The 20,983-nt window shown below is 37.4% G+C and overlaps 1 protein-coding gene across 1 annotated transcript in view; it reads left to right on the top strand.

Moving 5' to 3' along the window:
* Cubn (cubilin) overlaps positions 1 to 20,983 on the top strand; it is a 283,244-nt gene that overhangs the window by 168,500 nt on the left and 93,761 nt on the right. Inside the window, exons 35-41 of the mRNA XM_046423004.2 lie at positions 378 to 506; positions 1,374 to 1,506; positions 10,721 to 10,926; positions 11,769 to 11,953; positions 13,052 to 13,244; positions 17,725 to 17,922; positions 19,207 to 19,353. Coding sequence (XP_046278960.1) covers positions 378 to 506; positions 1,374 to 1,506; positions 10,721 to 10,926; positions 11,769 to 11,953; positions 13,052 to 13,244; positions 17,725 to 17,922; positions 19,207 to 19,353 — 1,191 coding nt within the window. The remainder of the gene's footprint in view (positions 1 to 377; positions 507 to 1,373; positions 1,507 to 10,720; positions 10,927 to 11,768; positions 11,954 to 13,051; positions 13,245 to 17,724; positions 17,923 to 19,206; positions 19,354 to 20,983) is intronic.

Consider the following 20,983-nt stretch of genomic DNA (forward strand, 5'->3'; position numbering starts at 1 on the left):
GCAGAGCCGAGAGTTGAATTCTGGTCATCTGGCTCCAGCTTCCACACTTTTCCCCTACAGTTCCTTGAGACTCTGAGTAATAGTGCATTAATTGTGCAGGTCCCTGCTGTGTCTTACTTTAGTACATTTAGAGCCAAGACGTCTGTTTTTTCTCTAGCCCTCTCTTATTCTTTATCTGTGTATCACCATCTCTCCTATGCTTGTATTTAAATTCTATTTTAAATGTTCAGGCATTGCCTCAAACACCAACTCTGACTTAGATGGTTCTGGTCGTGACTTCTCTGTGTGCTTGGGTCTCTGGTGATTCTAGTAGGGTTGTGCTTATGACCTCTGCCAGATCACCGTTCATTCTTCTTGTCACCATCTTTGTTACTTAGGACGTTATTGTGGCACCTCCATGCCCCACCCCATCACATCCTTCAGCAGTGCCCTGACACTGAGGTTCGTCTCTGATTCCGGAATGAATTTTGATGGTTTTCATGCCACATATGCTGCATCCACATCGGGTAAGAAACTTTAGCAAATGGCTGGACTAGGTCAGCATGAGTGCGGTGGAAGTCCTGGGTTTGTTGTTTAGGACTTTTTCAAAGTTGGGGCTACTTTCCTGAATCACCTCTCTGGCTCACTTGACCTTCTTCAAGTTCTGGGAATACTGGGGGGAGAAGGGGCTGGAAACTTGCCTATCTTTTTAGCCCCCTACCTCATGATCTCAATTGACTTGTTGACCTGTGTCCTGGTGATGCTTGTTGCGTTGGCCCCTGGCTGCCAGCATCCGATGGCACCTCCATCTCCTATGGATGGACAACCACATGGCTGTTCTGTCTCCTGAGCCCCAATGCTGGGCTCAGGCAAGGTATGGGTATTGACAGGGAGGGCAGGGTCGATGAAGCGGATGGAGAGGAAAGGAAAGAGACCATGCCACCTTGGGCTTCTTAGCCAGGAGAGGGCTGTTTCAACTCTCAGTCCTGGGGTACTAAAAAGCTAAAGCCCAGCTAGAAGGTGGGTGTGTGTGTCCAGTGTTCTGAGAAGGAGAAGCTGGAATCTGCCTTCTCTTCTAGGCCAGGGTAGAAAATAATCTTGTTCAGAAAAACCAAATGGTTGTAGGGTTAAAAACAAGTCTTTTATTACCCGGGTATAGTTCATGGGGAGAAAAAAGATTTTAGAAAAAGTGCAGAGATCCTTTCTGATCCAGCCACTGTGGGGCTCTTGGTTTCCAGTTTCTAGAATCTTTTCCTTATGTAGGACACGGGTTTTTGTAACTGAGATGGAGATTCCAATCACTTAATGCTGGTTCCAGTGCTCTCTCTGCTCTGTCTTAACTGGCCAGCACCCATCTTTACTCTGACACTCCCTTTGTTTTTCTTTTTTTCTAGCTTGTGGTGGAACCTTCCACATGGCCGAAGGCATCTTGGACAGCCCTGGCTACCCCGAAGTTTATCCTCCTAATATGGAATGTGTCTGGAACATTGTCAGTTCCCCTGGCAACCGACTCCAGCTGTCTTTTATGTAAATCCTTTTTTATGGGGTATTGTTTCAGTGCTAATGAATCTGCAGGAAGGAAGTGCTGTTACTAATAAGATGGACAACTAACAGCATATGTGTCCAAGCAACTGCTAAAGGAATACAGTGGGAACTTTAGGAAATCTTTTTTCATATTTCCTCTGTTTTAGTCATAGTTTGGGTTATAAATAGCGTTAAGATTCTCTCAAGAGTGGTTCTAGCGTCCTGCCTGACATTACCAGCATTACATTCTTAAGCTTTTGGTCCATAAATTTGGGAAATATTTATGTTCAGAGAACTATACTTTTTTAATCTTTTGTTAGAATCAGGTACATTGGTTCTTTCAGAGCATCGCTAACATCCTCTCTTCCAAGGGAGAGCTCCATATCAATTAAACTTCTTCACTCCTGTGCCTTATCCCTACCCCAATCCACTTTGCCCTCTTTTACTATCAAAAGAATGAGTTTGGAAATTCTTTTGGAACTTAGTAGTTGATTTGCAAAATCACTCTCGTGCTTCTCATTGAACTCTAGCACTTTTGGAATAGGGACTATGGATGTAGATCAGTAAGATCCTGTCACATTCCTAGTCATCTTACTTAAATGAAACAGGAATAATAGTATCTCCCAGAAGTGGATGTAAAAAAACACATGGTGTGTGCAACAGGATTTTTTGATCAACCAATACAGGGGTACTGTGGTGTGCCACCTTGCTAATGGATGCTTAACAAATGCCTGGGTGAGGATAATTTGGTATTTAAATTGCCATTTTGAATTAAAACTGTGCACCATATTGTAGTGATACATATTATTGGGCTATGGTTGGAATTGCTAATTCTGTTTTGAAGGCAATACTTTTTTTTAAAAAAAAAGAGAGAGAGAATTTTTTAATATTTATTTTTTAGTTTTCGGTGGACACAACATCTTTATTTTTTATTTTTATGTGGTGCTGAGGATCCAACCAACGCCCATGCCAGGCGAGCATACCACCACTTGAGCCACATCCCCAGCCCAATACTTTTCTTAATGTTGAGATGAGAGGGTTGTTTTCAGGATACTTTCCTATTTATTCAAAAGTCTGGCTCTTCTTAGAATCTGTGCAGCAAGAGCTGATTAAAAATATGAGACAACAACTTATTTGTGGACCAAGTTCAAATATCTCAAGTTGCTTTCTCTAATCCATCATAGTGCCTCTTCAGGGTGCATGTGGCATTGTGCTAAGACAAAGCCACCCTCTGCATGCCTGAAAGGCAGTACAAATTTAGACTGCCACAAGGGAAGGAGATTTTAGCTCCTCTTTGTCTTTACTGAAGGCACAAAATTCAGTATGGGACAAACCTATGTATATAATTTTTACCTGACATCTTTATCCCTTTATTAAGCAAATGCTTATCAAGACTCTAAGCACATAGTAGGCACTTGCTACTCCCATGCTAGACGCTTTATTGATAATGATAAACAAAACATGATGTCCTTACGGTGAAGTCCAGGGTCCTTCCTGTGGCTTAGTGGGCCTCATACTTGCAGATAAAATGACTTTCCTCTGGGTCTTCACCAAATTCACACTGATGGCCACCCTGACATTCAGTGGTTGTCAGAAACCCGGCTATGTACTAGTAATGTTTAAGAGAGATAAGATCCCAGTTCTTGATGAATTATTAATAAATGAACATCAGAGGCTTTTTAATTGAAACCTCAAAAGATGAATTTCATCTGTAGCGTGGTCATAAGAGCAAGCTTCTAAGACCACTGCTAGGATTAAAGATGTCAAATTTGAAACGTATAGCACAAGTGTGTTGCTCAGCGTTGGGTGAATGTTAATTCTCTCAGTCTCTGCCATTTCCAAAATATCTTCTCTGCTACTTCACAAATAAATCCAAATGGACAACAGTGGACTTTCCTAATGGAAGATGGGAGCTTATGTATTCAAGCGCAAGTTTCATCCATTTTACTGTTTAACGGACCCTGTGTCTCAATTGCTGTGCAAAAAAATCATAGCAACTCAGCTGTTTCCTTGCTCGCCTAGAAGAAGTTAATTTTGAGTACTTTGTGTTACTTGCTTGAGTTTTATTGTTAAAATGAATTCTGTGGAAGGCAAGATGCTTTTTTACATGGAGATGGTAATAAGAATGGTTTCATGGCAAGGCTTCTGAGTTATTTCTGCTCTGATCTAAACTGTATCCAGATGGATACTTAGAAACTTTCCCCCTGGAGCCTGTGAGAAGCATATGAGAAACATATGAATCACATCAAGTTCTCAAACACAGGGTTTGGATTGTGGATACTGTGGTGGTAAAATTGAATAGAGAGAAAAACTGGAGAAATTATGGTTGGATTTGCAACAAAAAGAGAAGGGAGAAATAAAACCTAAAAAGGAGAGGTTTTTTTTTTGTTTTGTATTTTTTTTATAAAGCAGATATTTAAAGGAATTAGCAGAAATTGTATTTTCTGCTTGCAGAGTGCTTTTAGAAAATGATTGGTCTTGGTTCAAGAATCTGCATGAGATAACGAGAAACAGTGATTGTATTATTTTTGTTCCACATTGTATTTTTAACTAACAATCTTAGCCAAAAGATAGGTTTGTTTATGAAAGGTACTGGCCTAAAGCAGAGATTTACAGTAAATATAAAGCTTTTTAAAAAGTTAGTTTTTTTTTTCCTTAGGTACTGGGGATTGAACTCAGGGGCACTCGACCACTGAGCCACACCCCCAGCCCTATTTTGTATTTTATTTAGAGACAGGATCTCACTGAGTTGCTTAGCACCTCATTTTTGCTGAGGCTGACTTTGAACTCATGATCCTGCTGACTCAATCTTCTGAGCCCTTGGAGTTATAGGCATGTGCCACTGTGCCTGGCTAGTTTGTTTCTTATAAATATTGACCTACCATGATTTCTATCATGATTCATGAAATGTCTTGCTTTGTTTTGTTTTTGCTATTTAGCACTAGATTATAGTACAGTGCTAGAACACACCTTCACTTTGTGATCTGGACAGTTAGGCAAAGCTCTACTGTGCCTATTGATCACATGGACTCTCACTAAATTAGTGTTCCCATCCAGTTAGTTAGTGGGACCTGATTGTTTATTTCAAACAAACTCTCTGGTGATGCTGATGCTTCAGGACCACATATGGCATTTCGAGCAGAAAGATTTTAGAGGTCATTTCATGCAATTCCCCTTCTGAGGAAAATAATCTCCCTTTCTTCCATTTCTGCTTTCTGAGAAGCAGAAGAAAACAATTTTATCACATCTTGCATTTTGATAATATTATGGGTAGTAAACTTGAGCATGGATTTAAGCAGGAAATCGGCAGTCTCCCTAAAAGATGGATTTAGGTCATTTTCTTGCAGATTAAAAAAAGTGATTGTAGGTATGCATTTCATATTGCAAAACACAAGACTGTCAAGGGAATAAAGGGAGGCAAGATAAATACATACTTTGCTTTGCCCAATGTGGATATGTCCTAATTTCTTCGCTTCTCAATTATTAGTCCTCCTTTGCTGCTAAGCCTGCGTCTAGAATATAGTCGAGACAATCTGTCTTGTAATGACCCACTTACTGGGATCTTGAGAGCCACCAACTCTGTTTTTCTGGTTAAGAGATTTACCAGTGCTGGGATCTGGTTTGAGAAGCGGGGGTGGTAGAACAAAGCGGAATGATCAGCTTGCTCCCATGCTCTGGTTAGCAATGAACATTGGAACATGAACCTGATTCAGAGCCCGTGGAGGGCCTCAGGTGGCCGAGCCTCCCAGCTGGTTGCCCTAAGCATTTTAATCCATTAGCTGGGATGGAGGCCCAGGGGAGCCCTGTGCTGACCTCAGACACTATGGAGTTTCACCACACACCATTTTCAGCCTGACTGAAAGATACAGCACATTTTCTATTCTTGAGATATTTTAGATTTTTTTCCCCTCCTGATGGATTTTTCTCTGTAATCTTATTAAGCCATTTAAGCCATTCTTTCTTGGTCTTGTCCTGCCTCTTAGCCAATCTCCCTCCAATAACTTAAGGAAAAAGAATAGTTTGTACTTGGTTTCCTCTTTTTTTTTTTCTCCTTTTTACTAATTGGATTATCTTTTTCTTTAAAAATTACTTTTATGTAAGAAAAATGTTACAAGGCAGCAAAATTTCCATCTGTCTTTCTTTACCTTCTTGTCACAGCAGTAACCCAGGTCTTGGATGTTACATGTATCATTTCTGTACATATTTCACCCCTTTAATATATATGGGTATATCCAACCCCACTGCATGGAGCACTGCTTTCTGTTTTACATTTTACATGCATGGAACCACACTTATTGATTGGACTGGAATTGCACTGAATTTATAAATTAATTTTGGAAGATTTACCATCTTTATGATCGTGACACTTCACATTCTTGAACTTGGGCTATCTCTCCATTAATTTAGGTCTTTTTTATGTTCATGGATAAAATTTTAGGTTTTTTCCATAAAGGTCTAATAGGTCTTTTATTACATTTATCCCTAGGCATCTTATTTTAAATTGCTGTTGAAAACAGCATCCATTTTTAAATGACAGATGTAACCTGATGTCCTTCCTAAAATAGCCCTTTATTGTACTTTATTTTTTTCCTGCTAGAACTTACCATCGCCTTATTGTATATGTATCTTTCCTCCTACCTAGAATAAGCTCCCTAAAAAAGAGGCACAATGTCTAATTTTCTTTGTTATTCTGTCCCTAATCCCCATGACAATGTCAGGCAGTATAGCAGTCAAAATGTGTGTGTGTGTGAGTGTGTGTGTGTGTGTGTGTGTGTGTGTGAGAGAGAGAGAGAGAAAGAGAGAGAGAGAGAGAGAGAAATTTTTTATTTAATTAATTTAATTTTATTTTTTACGCAAATGGAGCACTTTTCATTTCTCTGATTGTTCATGATATAGAGTCACACCATTTGTACAATCATACCCATACATATGGGTAATAATGTTTGTCTCATTCCACCATCTTCCCCCATACACACACCCTCTCCCCTCCCTTTCCTTCTCTCTGCTCAATTCAAAGTTCCTCCATTCTCCTCCACCCCTTCCCCATTATGGATCAACATGCACTTATCAAAGAAAGCATCTGGCTTTTGGATTTTGGAGATTGGCTTACTTCTCTTAGCATGATATTATCCAACTCTGCCCATTTACCTGTAAGTGCCATAATTTCAGTCTTCTTTAAGGTTGAATAATATTCCATCATGTATATATATCAGTTTATTTATCCATTCATCTATTAAAGGGCACCTAGGCTGTTTCCACAGTTTAGCTACTGTGAATTGAGCTGCTGTAAACATTGAGGTGGCTACATCACTGTAGCACGCTGATTTTAAGTCCTTTGGATATAGACCAAAGAGTGGGATAGCTGGGTCAAATGGTGGCTCCTTTCCAAGTTTTGTAAGGAATTTCCATACTACTTTCCAAAGTGGTTGCACCATTTTGCAATCCCACCAACAATGAATCAGTGTACTTTTTCCTCCATATCCTCACGAGCACTTATTGTTGCTTGAATTCTTGATAATTGCCATTCTGACTTGAATGAGATGAAATCTTAGAGTACTTTTGATTTGAATTTCTCTAATGCTAGAGATGTTGAACATTTCTTTTAAAAAAATTGTTGATCAATTGTGTATCTTCTTCTGTGAAGTGTCTGCTCATTTCCTTAGCCCATTTATTGATTAGTAGTTTTTTTGGTATAAAGTTTTTTGAGTTCTTTATATATCCTAGAGATGAGTGCTCTGTCTGATGTGCATTTGGTAAAAATTTGCTCCCATTCTCTCTTCACTTCATTAATTGTTTCTTTTGCTGAGAGAAAGCTTTTCAGTTTGAATCCATCCAATTTATTTATTATATCTTTAATTAATTAATTTATTTTTATGTGGTGCTGAGGATCGAACCCAGGGCCTCGCCTGTGCTAGGCAAGCACTCTACTGCTGAGCCACAACCCCAGCCCCTCATTGAATTTATTTATTGATTCTTGATTTTATTTCTTGTGCTTTAGGAGTCTTGTTAAGGAAGTCAGGTCCTAAGCTTACATGATAAAAATGTGGGCCTGTTTTTTCTTCTATTAGGTGCAGAATCTCTGGTCTAATTCCTAGGTCCTTGATCCACTTTGAGTTGGGTTTTGTGCAGGGTGAGAGATAGAGGTTTAATTTCATTTTGCTGTATATGGATTTCCGGTTTTCCCTGCACCATTTGTTGAAGAGGCTATCTTTTCTCTAATGTATGTTTTTGGAGCCTTTGTCTAGTATGAGATAACTGTATTTATGTGGGTTTGTCTTGGTGTCCTCTACTTTGTACCATTGATCTACATGTCTGTTTTGATGCCAATACCATGCAGTTTTTGTTACCATAGCTCTGCAGTATAGTTTAAGTTCTGATATTGTGATTCCTGCTGCTTCATTCTTCTTGCTAAGAATTGCTTTGGCTATTCTGGCTGTCCTATTTTTTCAAATGAATTTCATAATTGCCTTTTCTATATCTAAAAGGAATGATGTTGGGATTTTAATTTGAATTGCATTAAATCTGTATAGTGCTTTTGATAGTATGGTCATTTTTATAATTATAATTCTGTCTATCTAAGAACAAGGGAGATCTTTACATCTTCTCAGGTCTTCTTTAATTTCTTTATTTAGTGTTCTGTAGTTTTCATTGTAGAGGTCTTTCACCTCTTTTGTTAGATTGATTCCTAAGTTTTTTTTTTTCTTTTCTTTTCTTTGAGACTATTGTAAATGGGGTATTTTCCTAATTTTTCTTTCAGAAGATTTGTCACTGATATACAGAAATGCATTTGATCTATGTGGGTTGATTTTATATCCTGCTACTTTGCTGAATTCATTTATTAGTTCTAGAAGTTTTCCAGTGGCGCTTTTTGGATCCTCTAAGTATAGAATCGTGTTGTCAGCAAATAGTGATAGTTTAAGTTCTTATTTTCCTATTTGTATCCCTTTAATTTCTTTCATCTGTCTAATTGCTCTGGCTAGAGTTTCCAGAACTATGTTTAATACAAGTGGTGAAAGAAGACATCCCTGTCTTGTTTCAGTTTTTAAGGGGAATGCTTCCAATTTTTCTCCATTTAGAATAACGTTGACCTAGGGCTTAACATAGATAGCTTTTACAAAGTTGAGATCTGTCCTATGTTTCTGTTTTTCTTGGGTAAATACCTAGGAGTGGAATTAAATTAGATGTGTATTTAATTTAACAAGAAGCTTCCCAGTATTTTCTTGAAGTGTTTGTGGGTGTACAGTCCCACCAGAAATAGATGAGACCTCCAGTTTCTCTGCACGATTGTCAACGTTGGATCTCATCAGTCTTTTTATTTTAGCCATTCTGATGGATGTAAATAATGTCTGGTAGTCCTAGTAATGGCCAGTCTGATGAGGAGCCACGTGGTGCACTTCCATGTTCTCATAGGCCAGTCATTTACCTTCCCTTAGGAATGGCTATTCAAGTCTGTCCATTTTTAAATTCATTTGTTTTTTCATTGTGTGGGGAATTCCTTTTATATTCTAGCTTTGAGTCCCTTGTTAGATGCATGCTTTGCAAGTAACTTCCCTCACCCTACCCAGTCTGTAAGTTGCCTATTCCCTTTTTTTCCCTCCCTTTCTTTCTCTCTTCCTCCTCCCTCCCTCCCTCCCTGCCTCCTTCCCCCTCTTTTTTTTTCTTGAATAGAACCCAGGGATGCTTTACCACTTAGCCCCATTCCCAGCCCTTTTTATTTTTAAGGTTCTCATTAAATAGTTGAGGTGTTACTAAATTGCTGAGGCTGGCCTCAAATTTGCAATTTTCCTGCCTCAGCCTCCCTAGTTGGGGACTGTAGGTGTGTGTCCCTGTGCATAGCACCTATTCATTTTCTTATGTCTTTAATGAGGAGATATATGTTTGATGAAATTAAGCTTACCAATTCTTTATCTTATGATTAGTGCTTTTTGCATTCTAAGAAATATTTACCTATCAAAGTTGCAAAGGTATTCTTCTGTCTTCTTCTAGGAGTTTTACGGTTCTGGTTTTTATGTTTACATATATGAGACATATTAAATTATTTTCCATATATGAAGAGATGCGGGAGCTGAGTTTTTTTCTTTCTTTTATTTTTCTCTGTTCATAAGGATATTCAATTATTACAAACCATTTTTTAAAATTGTCTTGGTACCTTGCATCATGTTGTATTGACTCTATATTTTTTATAAGTTCTCCTCTGGAATTTTTTTTTTCCTATTTCATTCTACTGTTTGTCCACTCTCACCCCAAAACTGTGTTTTCTTAATCTCCTTCAACTTTTTAAATGTTGAGATCAAATTTTAAAAGCATTCATCTAGCACCTGGGTCTTCCAGACTCTATCTGTGTTGCTTATAACAATCATATGACATGGCTGTCATTTCCTATCTGCCAAACCCCATTCACATCACGGTTGCAAGAATATAAGACAAGTTAAATGGGCCACATTTGAACACCAGCCTGTGTTATTATAAATCCTGTCATTTTTCTACCAATCCAGAAGTTGCCTTTGCAGGGAACTTAAACTCTACCAAAAAAATATCCCATCATGCCACTTCAGCTACATCTCTTAGTGGCTTCTTGGTGATGCTCAATTTTTTAACCAAACCGGATATCTGGCAGGTTCTACAGTATTCCCCACCCTTTTCTGAACAGGTGCCTTTGTTGGACAGCACTCTGTGCTTTTAATAGGCTAACGCTTACATTTCTATCTCAAAAAATCTCTTCATCCATCTATTACTGAACCCAACAATCAGATGGGATAATGCTGCTTCAAAACTCTTCTGCCAGTTGGTTGGTTTATTTATTTATTTATTTAGCTGGTGCAGGGGATTGAACTCGGGGCCTCTTACAGGCTAAGCATATGCTCTACTATTGAGCTACAATTCCAGCCCGCTCTTATATTATTGCTTTATAGTTCCAACAATATTTGCGATATTATTATTACTGTTATCGTTATTATTATTTCTGTATTCTTGCCCAGTTTTTTCCCACTAGGAGGAAAAAAATCTTTGAGGGTAGCATATTGTCTTTGTGTCTCTTATACAGGCATTTCAACAAATTTGAGTGAAAGAAATATTTTGCTATAGCCAAAGGGCCTTGTGATCAAAATTAAAGAAAGTTTTCAAAAAGTGAACTCGTTAACCCAGCATGTGATTCAGGATAACCCGAAAGATGATTCTCTCAGTTTAATCCCTATTAACTTTGTTTTCTCCAAATCAGATCTTTCCAGTTGGAAGACTCTCAGAACTGTAGCAGAGATTTTGTGGAGATACGGGAAGGAAATGCCACGGGTCCCTTAGTGGGACGATACTGTGGAAACTTCCTACCACTCAATTATTCATCTGTTTTGGGGCATATTCTGTGGATCAGATTTGTCTCGGATGGCTCAGGCAGTGGAATGGGCTTCCAGGCTACATTTGCTAAGAGTAAGTTGTTCTATTTTTTGATGGCTCCAAGAATATGTCCTATAAAGTAGACATGATAACAAAATTTTCAGTAATGCATTAAAGAATCCTGAACTCTAAGCTCTTCTCCAATATTGTCCAATATTATAAGGTATATTAGAAGATCTAAAGCACATATGAATGGTTCATCGAGAGCAAGAGAGAACATTCTCAATAGTTCGAATATCTTTTTAAGCTTTAGTTTCTGTCTAATGCCAAATTGAAATTTTTATGATATTGTTTTAAAGAGTCTTCTGATATAGTTCAGGTTGGATATATCATCGATCAAATGTGTTTCATTTGATCCCATAAAAACATTTAATATTACTTGGTATTGATTATAAGTGCCTATATATTTGAACTACAGAATATTCTTCCAATAGAATAAAATGTTAACTGTTTTTATTTTTTAACTCAGATTTTTTATAATGGGCTATTCTGTTTGTTCAGTTTCTCTTGTAGGATTTAAAAAGAAAAGCACTCCCTTTTTAAAACAAAACAAAACAAAGCAAAATAGGTAAAGCACCTTCCAGCATCCCTGAGGTCTGGGAGCCCCTTTTCACATGGGAAGTTGTCTCCTGTTTTCAGACCAGGCAACCTTTCAAGGAGATGGAATTCCGTTCTCAAAATCACCCTTCTCCAAGGAATTAATAGAGAATCCAGAATCCAAAAGGGAAGCTATATTTCTTTCAGTAGTCAGAAAGGAAATCACAGTCCACTAGAAGTCTATCCTTTTTAACATCCCTTGTGTTTTGTTTTGTTTTTTATTTGATCAAAGAGCTATTATAAGTAGGTCTGATTTACTACTCTGTTTTCCCTCCTAGTATTTGGCAATGATAATATTGTGGGAACTCATGGGAAAATCGCCTCTCCCTTCTGGCCAGCAAATTACCCCCACAACTCCAACTACAAATGGACAGTAAGTGTGAATGCATCTCAAGTTATCCAGGGGAGAATCTTGGAGATGGACATTGAAGCAACTCACAACTGCTATTATGACAAACTAAGGGTGAGTTTCTGTGTACAATGTTTATAATTTTGATTGGTTGCTATTGGTTGGCCCTAAATCATGATTAGTACCTCTATATTACCCGAACAAAGGTGATTCCAGTTTTATATTTATTATTTTCTATTCTGTATCTAAAGATATTTTGTTTGAGTATTATTGTTATTCACTTATTGGGCTTTGTCTAAGCATGCATGTATGTACAAATTGTTTTTTCTGTCTTGTATCCCATTATCCTGTTTGTTCTCATGTTGGAGTGTTGAAAATGTAAAGGATCATGGATAAATAAATAAATCCAATAATTGGGTGATAATTGCCATTCAGACCTCGGCTACTGTGGGAATAACAGAAACACTATCACATACCTCCAGACAGGATCCTTTCTTATTCATCTTTGATGCTGTCTGCCTTGAGTAGGACCCTGTACCTGATGGGGGGATGTTCAATATACAAGGAAACAATTATTACATAATTTGAAAAAATTAGATTCAGGAGAGGATTTTATAATAACTGTTGTAAATGAAATTGTGGCCGATTACTTGGCAACCATGACAAAATGTGTCTCTAATAGACATTTTAATATTTTAAACCAAATTAAAGAGTTGACGACTTTGAATGTGCTGAGTACTGCAGGATGCAGTTCTTATTTTTGTCACTGATTCTTCTTATGTGGAGATTTGACTTTTAGGATGTTTGCACACTTTTTCTCATTAAATTTTTCCTTTTTCTTCTTTTTTCCTAATTGCTCCCTTTGAGGCTGCAGAACACATTAAGTATGATTGTTGAGTAACTTTCCTACTTTCTGCTTTTCCACATACAAATTTTACTATAAATCACCTAATAAGCTATATCCCACAGAGCATGTTTATTAATATAATTCTGCAACAAAGCTATAAATATTTTAAAATAACTTCCTTAAATTATTGGTAATAATAATTTACATCAATGGCATTTCTGTTTTAAACTGAAATAAAATGTTTGCTTATTTTTTTATTATAATCAAGTAGCAATACAAGGCATCTTTAAAATTTTCTCTTTTTATGGAGAGAAATACAGGTAATTGTCTAATTATAATATCTCTGATTTTTTTTTTACATGCAGATTTTTGATGGGTTGGATATTCATTCCATCCTAATTGGAACTTACTGTGGTACCCAGCCTGAAACTTTTAGCTCCAGTAGAAATTCTTTGACCTTTCAGTTTTCTTCTGACTCTTCAATCTCAGGGAAGGGATTCCTCCTGGAGTGGTTTGCAGTAGATGTTCCTGCTGGACCTTTACCTACCATTGCTGCAGGTCTGTTTGGTATTGAATAGCATTCTTTTCAGGACTTATATGTGCAGGCCAATATTTCAAAGGGTCCAATCACAAATGATGTCCTTTCTTTATGCCTTCAGGTGTCTTAAAATTCATAAATACTGCATTTTGTAAAAAAATTTTCATTGTTTCTTAAAAATGAATGTTTCTTGTTATGATTTTCATATATAGAGGTACTAGATATTCATGAAGATAAACTACTTATAATTTCTAATAACTATTTGAGAGTTCTCTAAAAATTTGATTTATAATACCAGAGAGAGAGAGAGAGAGAGAGAGAGAGAGTGTGTGTTATTAGGATCAACTAAACAGATAGTAACGTTTTCCCCCTAAATTTTATTTCATAAAAAACACATATTAAAAGCTTTATTAAAAATAATAAAGCTTAAATTTTTATATGTATTAACATATTGAGCATTGTATCATCAGCATTTCTTACTCATGCAATTTTGGCCAGTGAATTTAATTCAACAAATATTTATGGATGATTTGTTATGGATACAGTGAGGTCACTAAGAAAGGAAACCAATATACAATCTCTACCTCCAGGGGCTTAAAAGTAATTGGGAAAAACAAAGTACTTATGTGTAGTTAATAACAGTTGAGTAGTTAAATGATTAGGTAACAAAGCAAGAGGTTCAGTCAGTAAATAAGCAACCATAAAAATGAACTTGACGTGGACTAGGTCATTGATAGAAATTTCACATTTTGCCTGACTGCAGTGGTGCACACCTGTAATCCCAGCTACTCAGGAGGCCGAGGCAGGAGTGTCGCAAGTTCAAGGCCAGCCTGGGTAACTTCACAAAAACTCTGATTCACAATACAATAAAAAGGGATTGGGATACAGCTCAGTGATATAGTGCTTGCCTAGCATGCACAAGGACCTGGGTTCAATCCCAGCACTGCAAAAAAAAAAAACCCAAGAAACAAACAAACAAACAACAACAATGCATCAAGTAGGAAAACATTAGTCAGCGTATCAGTCAGGAAATGCTCAGTCATGTTACAGAAACACATAATTCCAAACTCTTAGTAACTGAAAACAGGGAGGTCTCTTTCTTGTTCATTGTCCAAGTCCTTCATAGATTGACTGGGTGCCTGTCATCATCATCACTGCCTAACTGAGGCTGTTGGAGCTACTATCTGGTACATTGTCTGTGATCATGGCAGGAGGCAAAAGAGCCTGGAATGTCTCAGTCTGAAAGTGCTCAGTGTGAAAGTGACACTTATCTTTTGCTCATAATTTTTTGACTGAAACTGGTCAAATGTCCTCACCCAACCATAAGACAATCAGGAAATCCAACTCTAACAAGTATTTGAAAGTTGGGTGAAATAGAATATTTGGCAGGCAGCGTTAATGACTCAAAAGTCTGCTGTTGTGACAACTATCTTTGATAAATTCAAGATAAGGAATATTTCATATGAAGGAAAAAAAATTGAAGGTATCAGGTAACATTCAGCATTTGGATTTTCCACTTCAAAATTGCTCTCTTTGAAAACTTCCATAGCCTGGATAGTACCAGGATAGCAGAATTAGGACCTAGTCCCAGTCAGTGTACTTTATATTCTCCCTCTGATAGTCCCAGTACTAGTCAAACATATGGTATAAAGTCAAAAATTTCTGGATTGTTAAACTATATACCTCTGGAAATCTATCTATAAAAGTGATAAAAATACTGGGCAAAAAATGGTCAAAATCAAATTTGGGGGGACTCTAGAAATTAACCAAAGCCTTACAACAAGCTGAGAGGTTTTTTATTCAAGAAAATAGCAGAATCTCAGTGAGAATGGTCACTTTGTGCTATCTTAACTTTTGTAGTCCCATCCTTCCTCCTCTTGCTAGCTGAGGAGTAGCCTCACAGCAGCCTCACAAAGATGGTAGATGTGAAAACTGCAGCTTAGCAACATAGGAAGAGGGCAGAACAGTTTGGGATCTCCAGAAAACAGGCTATCTCCAAGGAATTTCCATTATTTGACCTGTCTAGCAGCTTTTTGGAAAATTGCTTTCTCACATCTTATCTTCATTTGACCTGCCTAAAGAGCTCACTGTGTAAACAGCCTTACCCTTAGGGTACTTGTCAAAACAATCAGCAGCAGTTGTCTAATACCACAACTACTTGAGGCAGTGATACCAGTAATAGCTAACAGGAAACTGACCAAAAAAGCATAAATGGAAAAACTGAAGAATGAGAGAGATGTCTAAGGCTTTAAAAAACTCTGACATATTTCTGGGGTCTAGAAGACCACACACATGTACATGCCTATTTGTATTCCCAAGGAAAGACCCAAGAAGATTCTAATTTCTCACCTCCATATGATCTTGAGTGTCTGTGAAAGTCAAAATTAAAAACTCAGGCAGAGTTGTAAACTGTCTACTGGAACCTTATTCCAACACACACATCATTCCAAAATTCCTTGGAAATGGAGACTTAAATCTCTACCTAATGATTAGTTGACCAATAATTTGAACAGAAACTCAGTGGCTATATACAACAAAGAATACAAACATTATAGAACTAGTGCAAATAGTCATTAAACTAACAATAACATTAAGCCTTGGATGGTATTAATTTCCAAAGTTCTCTGTTTAAAAATGTCCAGTTTTCAAAAAACAACAACAAAATAATGAGACACAAAGAAATTGGAATGTATAGCTCCCACCAAGGAAAAGAACAATCAAAAGAGACTATGTTGGAACCCAAGAGGTTGGCCTCAATTAACAAAGATATAAAATTAGATATTATAAATATATTTAAAAAGCTAAAGGGGATGATATCTAAAGAATTAAAGGAAAGTAAGAGAATAATGTCTCACCAAGTGGAGATTATCAAAAAGTAATAGGAAAAACATTTTTTTAAGAGAATCAACTAGAAATTTTGCAGTTGGCATGACTGAAATAAAAATGCACTGGAAAGGCTCAGGACCAAATTTGAGCAAGCAGGAAAAATAATCCACAAACTTGGAGTTCATTGTGATTATCCTGCCTGAAGAAAGGGAATAAAGAAAATCGTACAGAGCCTCAGATACCATCAAGCGTGACAATATATGTATAATAAGAGTCCCAGAAGATGAGAGTAGCATGAAAGAGAAACAAAGAATATTTGAAGAAATTGTGTCTGAATACATCTGAAATTCAATGAAAAATATTAATCGATGCATCCAAGAAGCCTAACAAACTTCAAGAATGATAAACTCAAAAAGTTCTAGGCCTAGACACAGCATAGTCAAACTGTGAAAGATGAATATAAAGATCTTATCTTGAAGATTCAAAGACTGAGACTTGTCACGTTAAATTTTCAGTAGGATTAATCAAATCCATGAAGACCAGAAGGCAAATCCAAAGTGCTGAAATAAAAAGACCGTCTAATCAAGAATTCTATATTAAGCAAATGTTTTCTTTAAGCACAAATCCAAACACTTCCAGTTAAATGAAACCACAGAATTCATTGTTAGCAGTCCTGCCCTATGAGAAATATAAGAGGGGGCTCTTCAGGCTGAAATTAAAGGTCCTCGTAAATCTTCAAAACCTACTAGTATGGTAAAGATAACTATATAATTAAATGTAAAGACAGTATAAATGTATTTTTGTTTGTAATTGTTTTCTTCTATCATCTTATTTTTAAAATAACCTCATAAAACAATAATTATAAAACTACATTAATGGACTTATAATATTTATAATTTTAACTTGATGGCAATAAATTTCATAAAGGATGAGAAGGGCAGGAATTGGGATATACAAGTTAAGCATTTATAATCTAAAGTGTTCTAAAATCTTAAACTTTCTGAGCACCCAGAACATTTCAGATTTTGCAGCATTTTGAATTTTGTATCTTCTTTCTTTTTCTCCCTGCCCCCTTTGGTACCAGAGACTGAACCCAGAGCACGTAAACCCTGAGCCACATCCCCAGTTCTTTTTTATTTTGAGACAGGGTCTTGCTAATTTGCTTAGGGCCTCATTAAGTTGCTAAGACTGGCTTTGAACTTGCAATCTTCCTGCTTCAGCCTCCCAAGATGCTGAGATTACAGGCATGCGCCACTGTGCCTGATCTCAAATTTTGTGTTTTCATATTAGGGATGTTTAGATAGTAAAATCTATGCAAATATTCCAAAATTAAAAAAAAAAACAACTTTAAAATCTGAAAGATTTCTTGTCCAAAGAATTTTGGGTTGTCATATACTTACTTATGCTTACCTAATAATCAACACTCAACAATAAAAGAAGAGTATGACAAAATTATGGCAAACAAGTATAACATGTTACAATTTTCATACATAAAAAAAGTGAAATACAGAAATCATGGCCATCTGAATCAGTAAGTTTAATACAATATTTATTGATTTCTTTGAGAAACTTGTCCCAATTGATTTCGGTATAGAGCGATCAATTTAAAGTGGAAAAGCGTTGGTATCTTTCCCTTATTAGAGGTATTCCAAGATGTTACTTTTTATTCTGCAGGTGCTTGTGGCGGGTTCCTGAGGACTGGAGAAGCGCCACTCTTTCTTTTCTCCCCAGGCTGGCCTAGCAGCTACAGTAATGGGGCCGACTGTACCTGGCTCATCCAGGCTCCTGATTCTACTGTGGAACTCAATATCCTCTACATGGATGTTGAATCTCACCCAACCTGTGGCTATGATAGCCTCGTGATAAGAGATGGTGAGAAAAATTAAAAGAAAAACATTCTGAGTTTCAACACTGACACTTATTTAGTTGTATTCCATTCTCATTATGCTTGTTTATAGCCTCTGTTCATCTTGTATGGAATTTCATAGATTCTATGATCAACGAAGCCATCAAATACTAGAATTGGCCTTAATTTCTGGACAATGTAAGGAAAATCTTAAATTTCCTGATACAAAATGTCAGGAATCACACAAAATTCCTAAGAGAAGACAAATACATTTGAGAAGCCTAAGTAGGAAATAATAGTATGAATTCCCACGTTTTGCTACTTTCTTTAGAAGCCTTGGGGCTAAATAGTGACATTGTGTGTATATCTATGGCTTTAAGATCCAAGGGGAATATATTTATAATTCTAATACATTGATTCTTTGTTGTCTCCTGAATCTCTGGTAGAATAAGTAGAATTAAGGGGTAATAAGTTAGCACATTTTCCTTTATATGCAGCTATCGTGTTTTATACAATGACATTATTCATGAGGGACATGAATAATGCTGATACGCAACATGCACAAAGTTGTGCTTCACTATTTGCATGGGCTAGAACGAAGGAAAAACAATTGGGAGTTCATAGCCTTCACATCAGTGTTTCTCAGTGTGGCCCTCAAATCAACAGCACCGACACCTCCTGAAAACTAGTTAGAAAGGCAGATTCTCAGAAAAAAACAAAGATGTGTTTGCTTTTGACCCACAGGTTGCTAAATGTGCAGGTTTTTTCTACCTTAGACCCTCACCCTTAGCCCATATCCTCTTCACCCTCTAGTGAGAAAAATCAAATGGTAGAGGTCCCCATTGATAGAGGATGGACACTAAGACTTAAACCAGTCCTATAAACATGAGATGAAAAACTCCTCCCTTCTCCCCCGACTTTTTCTATCAACAATCAGCTATCAGCACATGGCCCCCCAAAACTATTATCTTTCCTGACATTAAGGCATTCCTATGGATATTAAAATTTAATTTTTTTGATGTAATAGGTGAATCCTTGTGTACATATTCTGAGTGTTAGGCATCTGGTGGAAGCCTTTTAAAAATCTTCAGTAGGAAATTACATCAGTGAAGTAAATTATGGTTGTTCTTTAAAGATTTAATTCTAGTGGCTTGTTTTCTGTTCCATCAATAACTTTTCTCGGAAGCCTAGACTCTGGAATCTCAAGTGTTCTGAGAAATATGTGTGAGCTACTTTGGCTGAGTTGTAAAGGATGGGAGATTCTTAAGACATCGCCTTTTCACGCTGATGTTTCCTTTCTTTGGTCACAGGAGACAATAACTTGGCTCAGCCGCTAGCAGTTGTCTGTGGCAGAGAGATCCCTGGGCCCATCCGGTCTACTGGAGAGTACATGTTCATCCGCTTCACCTCTGACTTCAGTATCACTGGGGCAGGCTTCAATGCCTCCTTTCACAAGAGTAATGTGTTCAGACATTTGTTTCCTTTTATCTCCTCTCACCTCTGTCTTCTCTCTCTCTATTATATGCTCTGCTCATTTTCCCATGCCAGGACGCACACAGGTTATAGTCAGAGGACACAGGCCTTTGCCACCTCTGGATGCCCATCCATGTGTCAAGTACTGAGTTTTAATATAAAGCACTGAGACTAAGTTGTACAAAAGAGTCTCCTGCCTTCAGGTCTCTGAGTGGGACATCTCATCCCCAAAGGAGGTGTGCTCACGGTGGGCATACGTATGAGTGAGACCTTTGACATAATTTCTCAGCCTAGCTGAGGGCTGGAACTCACAGACAACACATATCCACAACACATCAAAGGAGAAATAAGTCAATGTTATCTTCAATCCAAGAAATGACAGGTAAACATGATACAGAAAATATCTTCATGAATGCCTTGGTTGAAATCATCCATTCCAAGATTGGCAGGAAGAGTTTTTTTGTCTTGAAATCTGATTTTGATGAGTCAGAGAATGTGTACAGTATGGAAGATTCTGTCATGTGAGTATGATCAAGACTTTCAGAGCCTGACAACATTGAAGTCTCACAATAACTTTATTTATTTATTTAGGTACCTGGGATTGAACCTAGGGGCACTTAACCCCTGAGCCACATCTCCATCCTTTTTTAAAATTTTATTTTGAGACAGGGTCTTGCTGAGTTGCTTAGGGCCTTGATAAGGCTGGCTTTGAACTCCCAATCCTCCTGCCTCAGCCTCCTGAGCCCCTAGGATTACAGGTGTGTGCTACCACATCCAGCTCATAACTTTAAATCCAAACTAAACTTAAAGAAGTAGTCAATATTCTGTGGAATATTGACTCTCATGTGTGAAAAACATTATCTTAAAGCAGATTCTGAGTCTAATATTAAAAATAAATCTAATATTTTCTTCATTATTGTATATAGCTTTTTAGAATCAGGGAAACAGGCTGTATCATGGTTTAAGAGACTAGACTTTGGAATTAGATGGATTAAAGATAAATTTTTACCTCTGTGCTTTAACTAGGTGTGTGAACTTTCCTCACTCACTCTCTGATAAGCTGTCGAGTCCCTAACAAGTGGAAAATTAATGCCTGCTCCAAATACTTCTCATTCTCTCCCAACTGTATGTGTGTGCCAACTCTCCTTTGTAAGTACGTGTGTCTCACGTGATGACACACAATCTACCCATTCACCAAGCCCAGTAATTTATACTGTTGCACTCCCTTTAGATTCCAACTACTTTTTCCATTTCCCCCTCTACCATCCTTGTCTGGGCCTCCATTTTCTCCTCGGACTGACAATCCCTTCCTTATTAGATCTTGGGTTGTACTTTCCCTTGCTTGTACCCCTTACAGTCCTAGTATTGCAGACAGTGATCATGTTATGATTTAAACAAGATGATGCTATTCTGATGTGCAAGACCTTCAGTATCTTCCTCTTACTTGGAATGAGTCCTTTGTACTTCCTGCGTGCCCTGGTCATGCTGTGCTTACGCTCTCACTTTCTGCCTCATCCCTCTGATTTCCCCAGTGGACCTCTTAACTTTTACAACACTCTCTGGGATGGAACATTCTTCTCTCACAAGGCCCATGTAGTTCCATTCTTCCTTTCC

The sequence above is a fragment of the Marmota monax genome, unplaced genomic scaffold, assembly GCF_021218885.2.
Source record: "Marmota monax isolate L192 unplaced genomic scaffold, Marmota_monax_Labrador192_F-V1.1 WCK01_AAM20220418_F8-fsc00098, whole genome shotgun sequence".
In the NCBI taxonomy this organism is placed as follows: Eukaryota; Metazoa; Chordata; class Mammalia; order Rodentia; family Sciuridae; genus Marmota; species Marmota monax.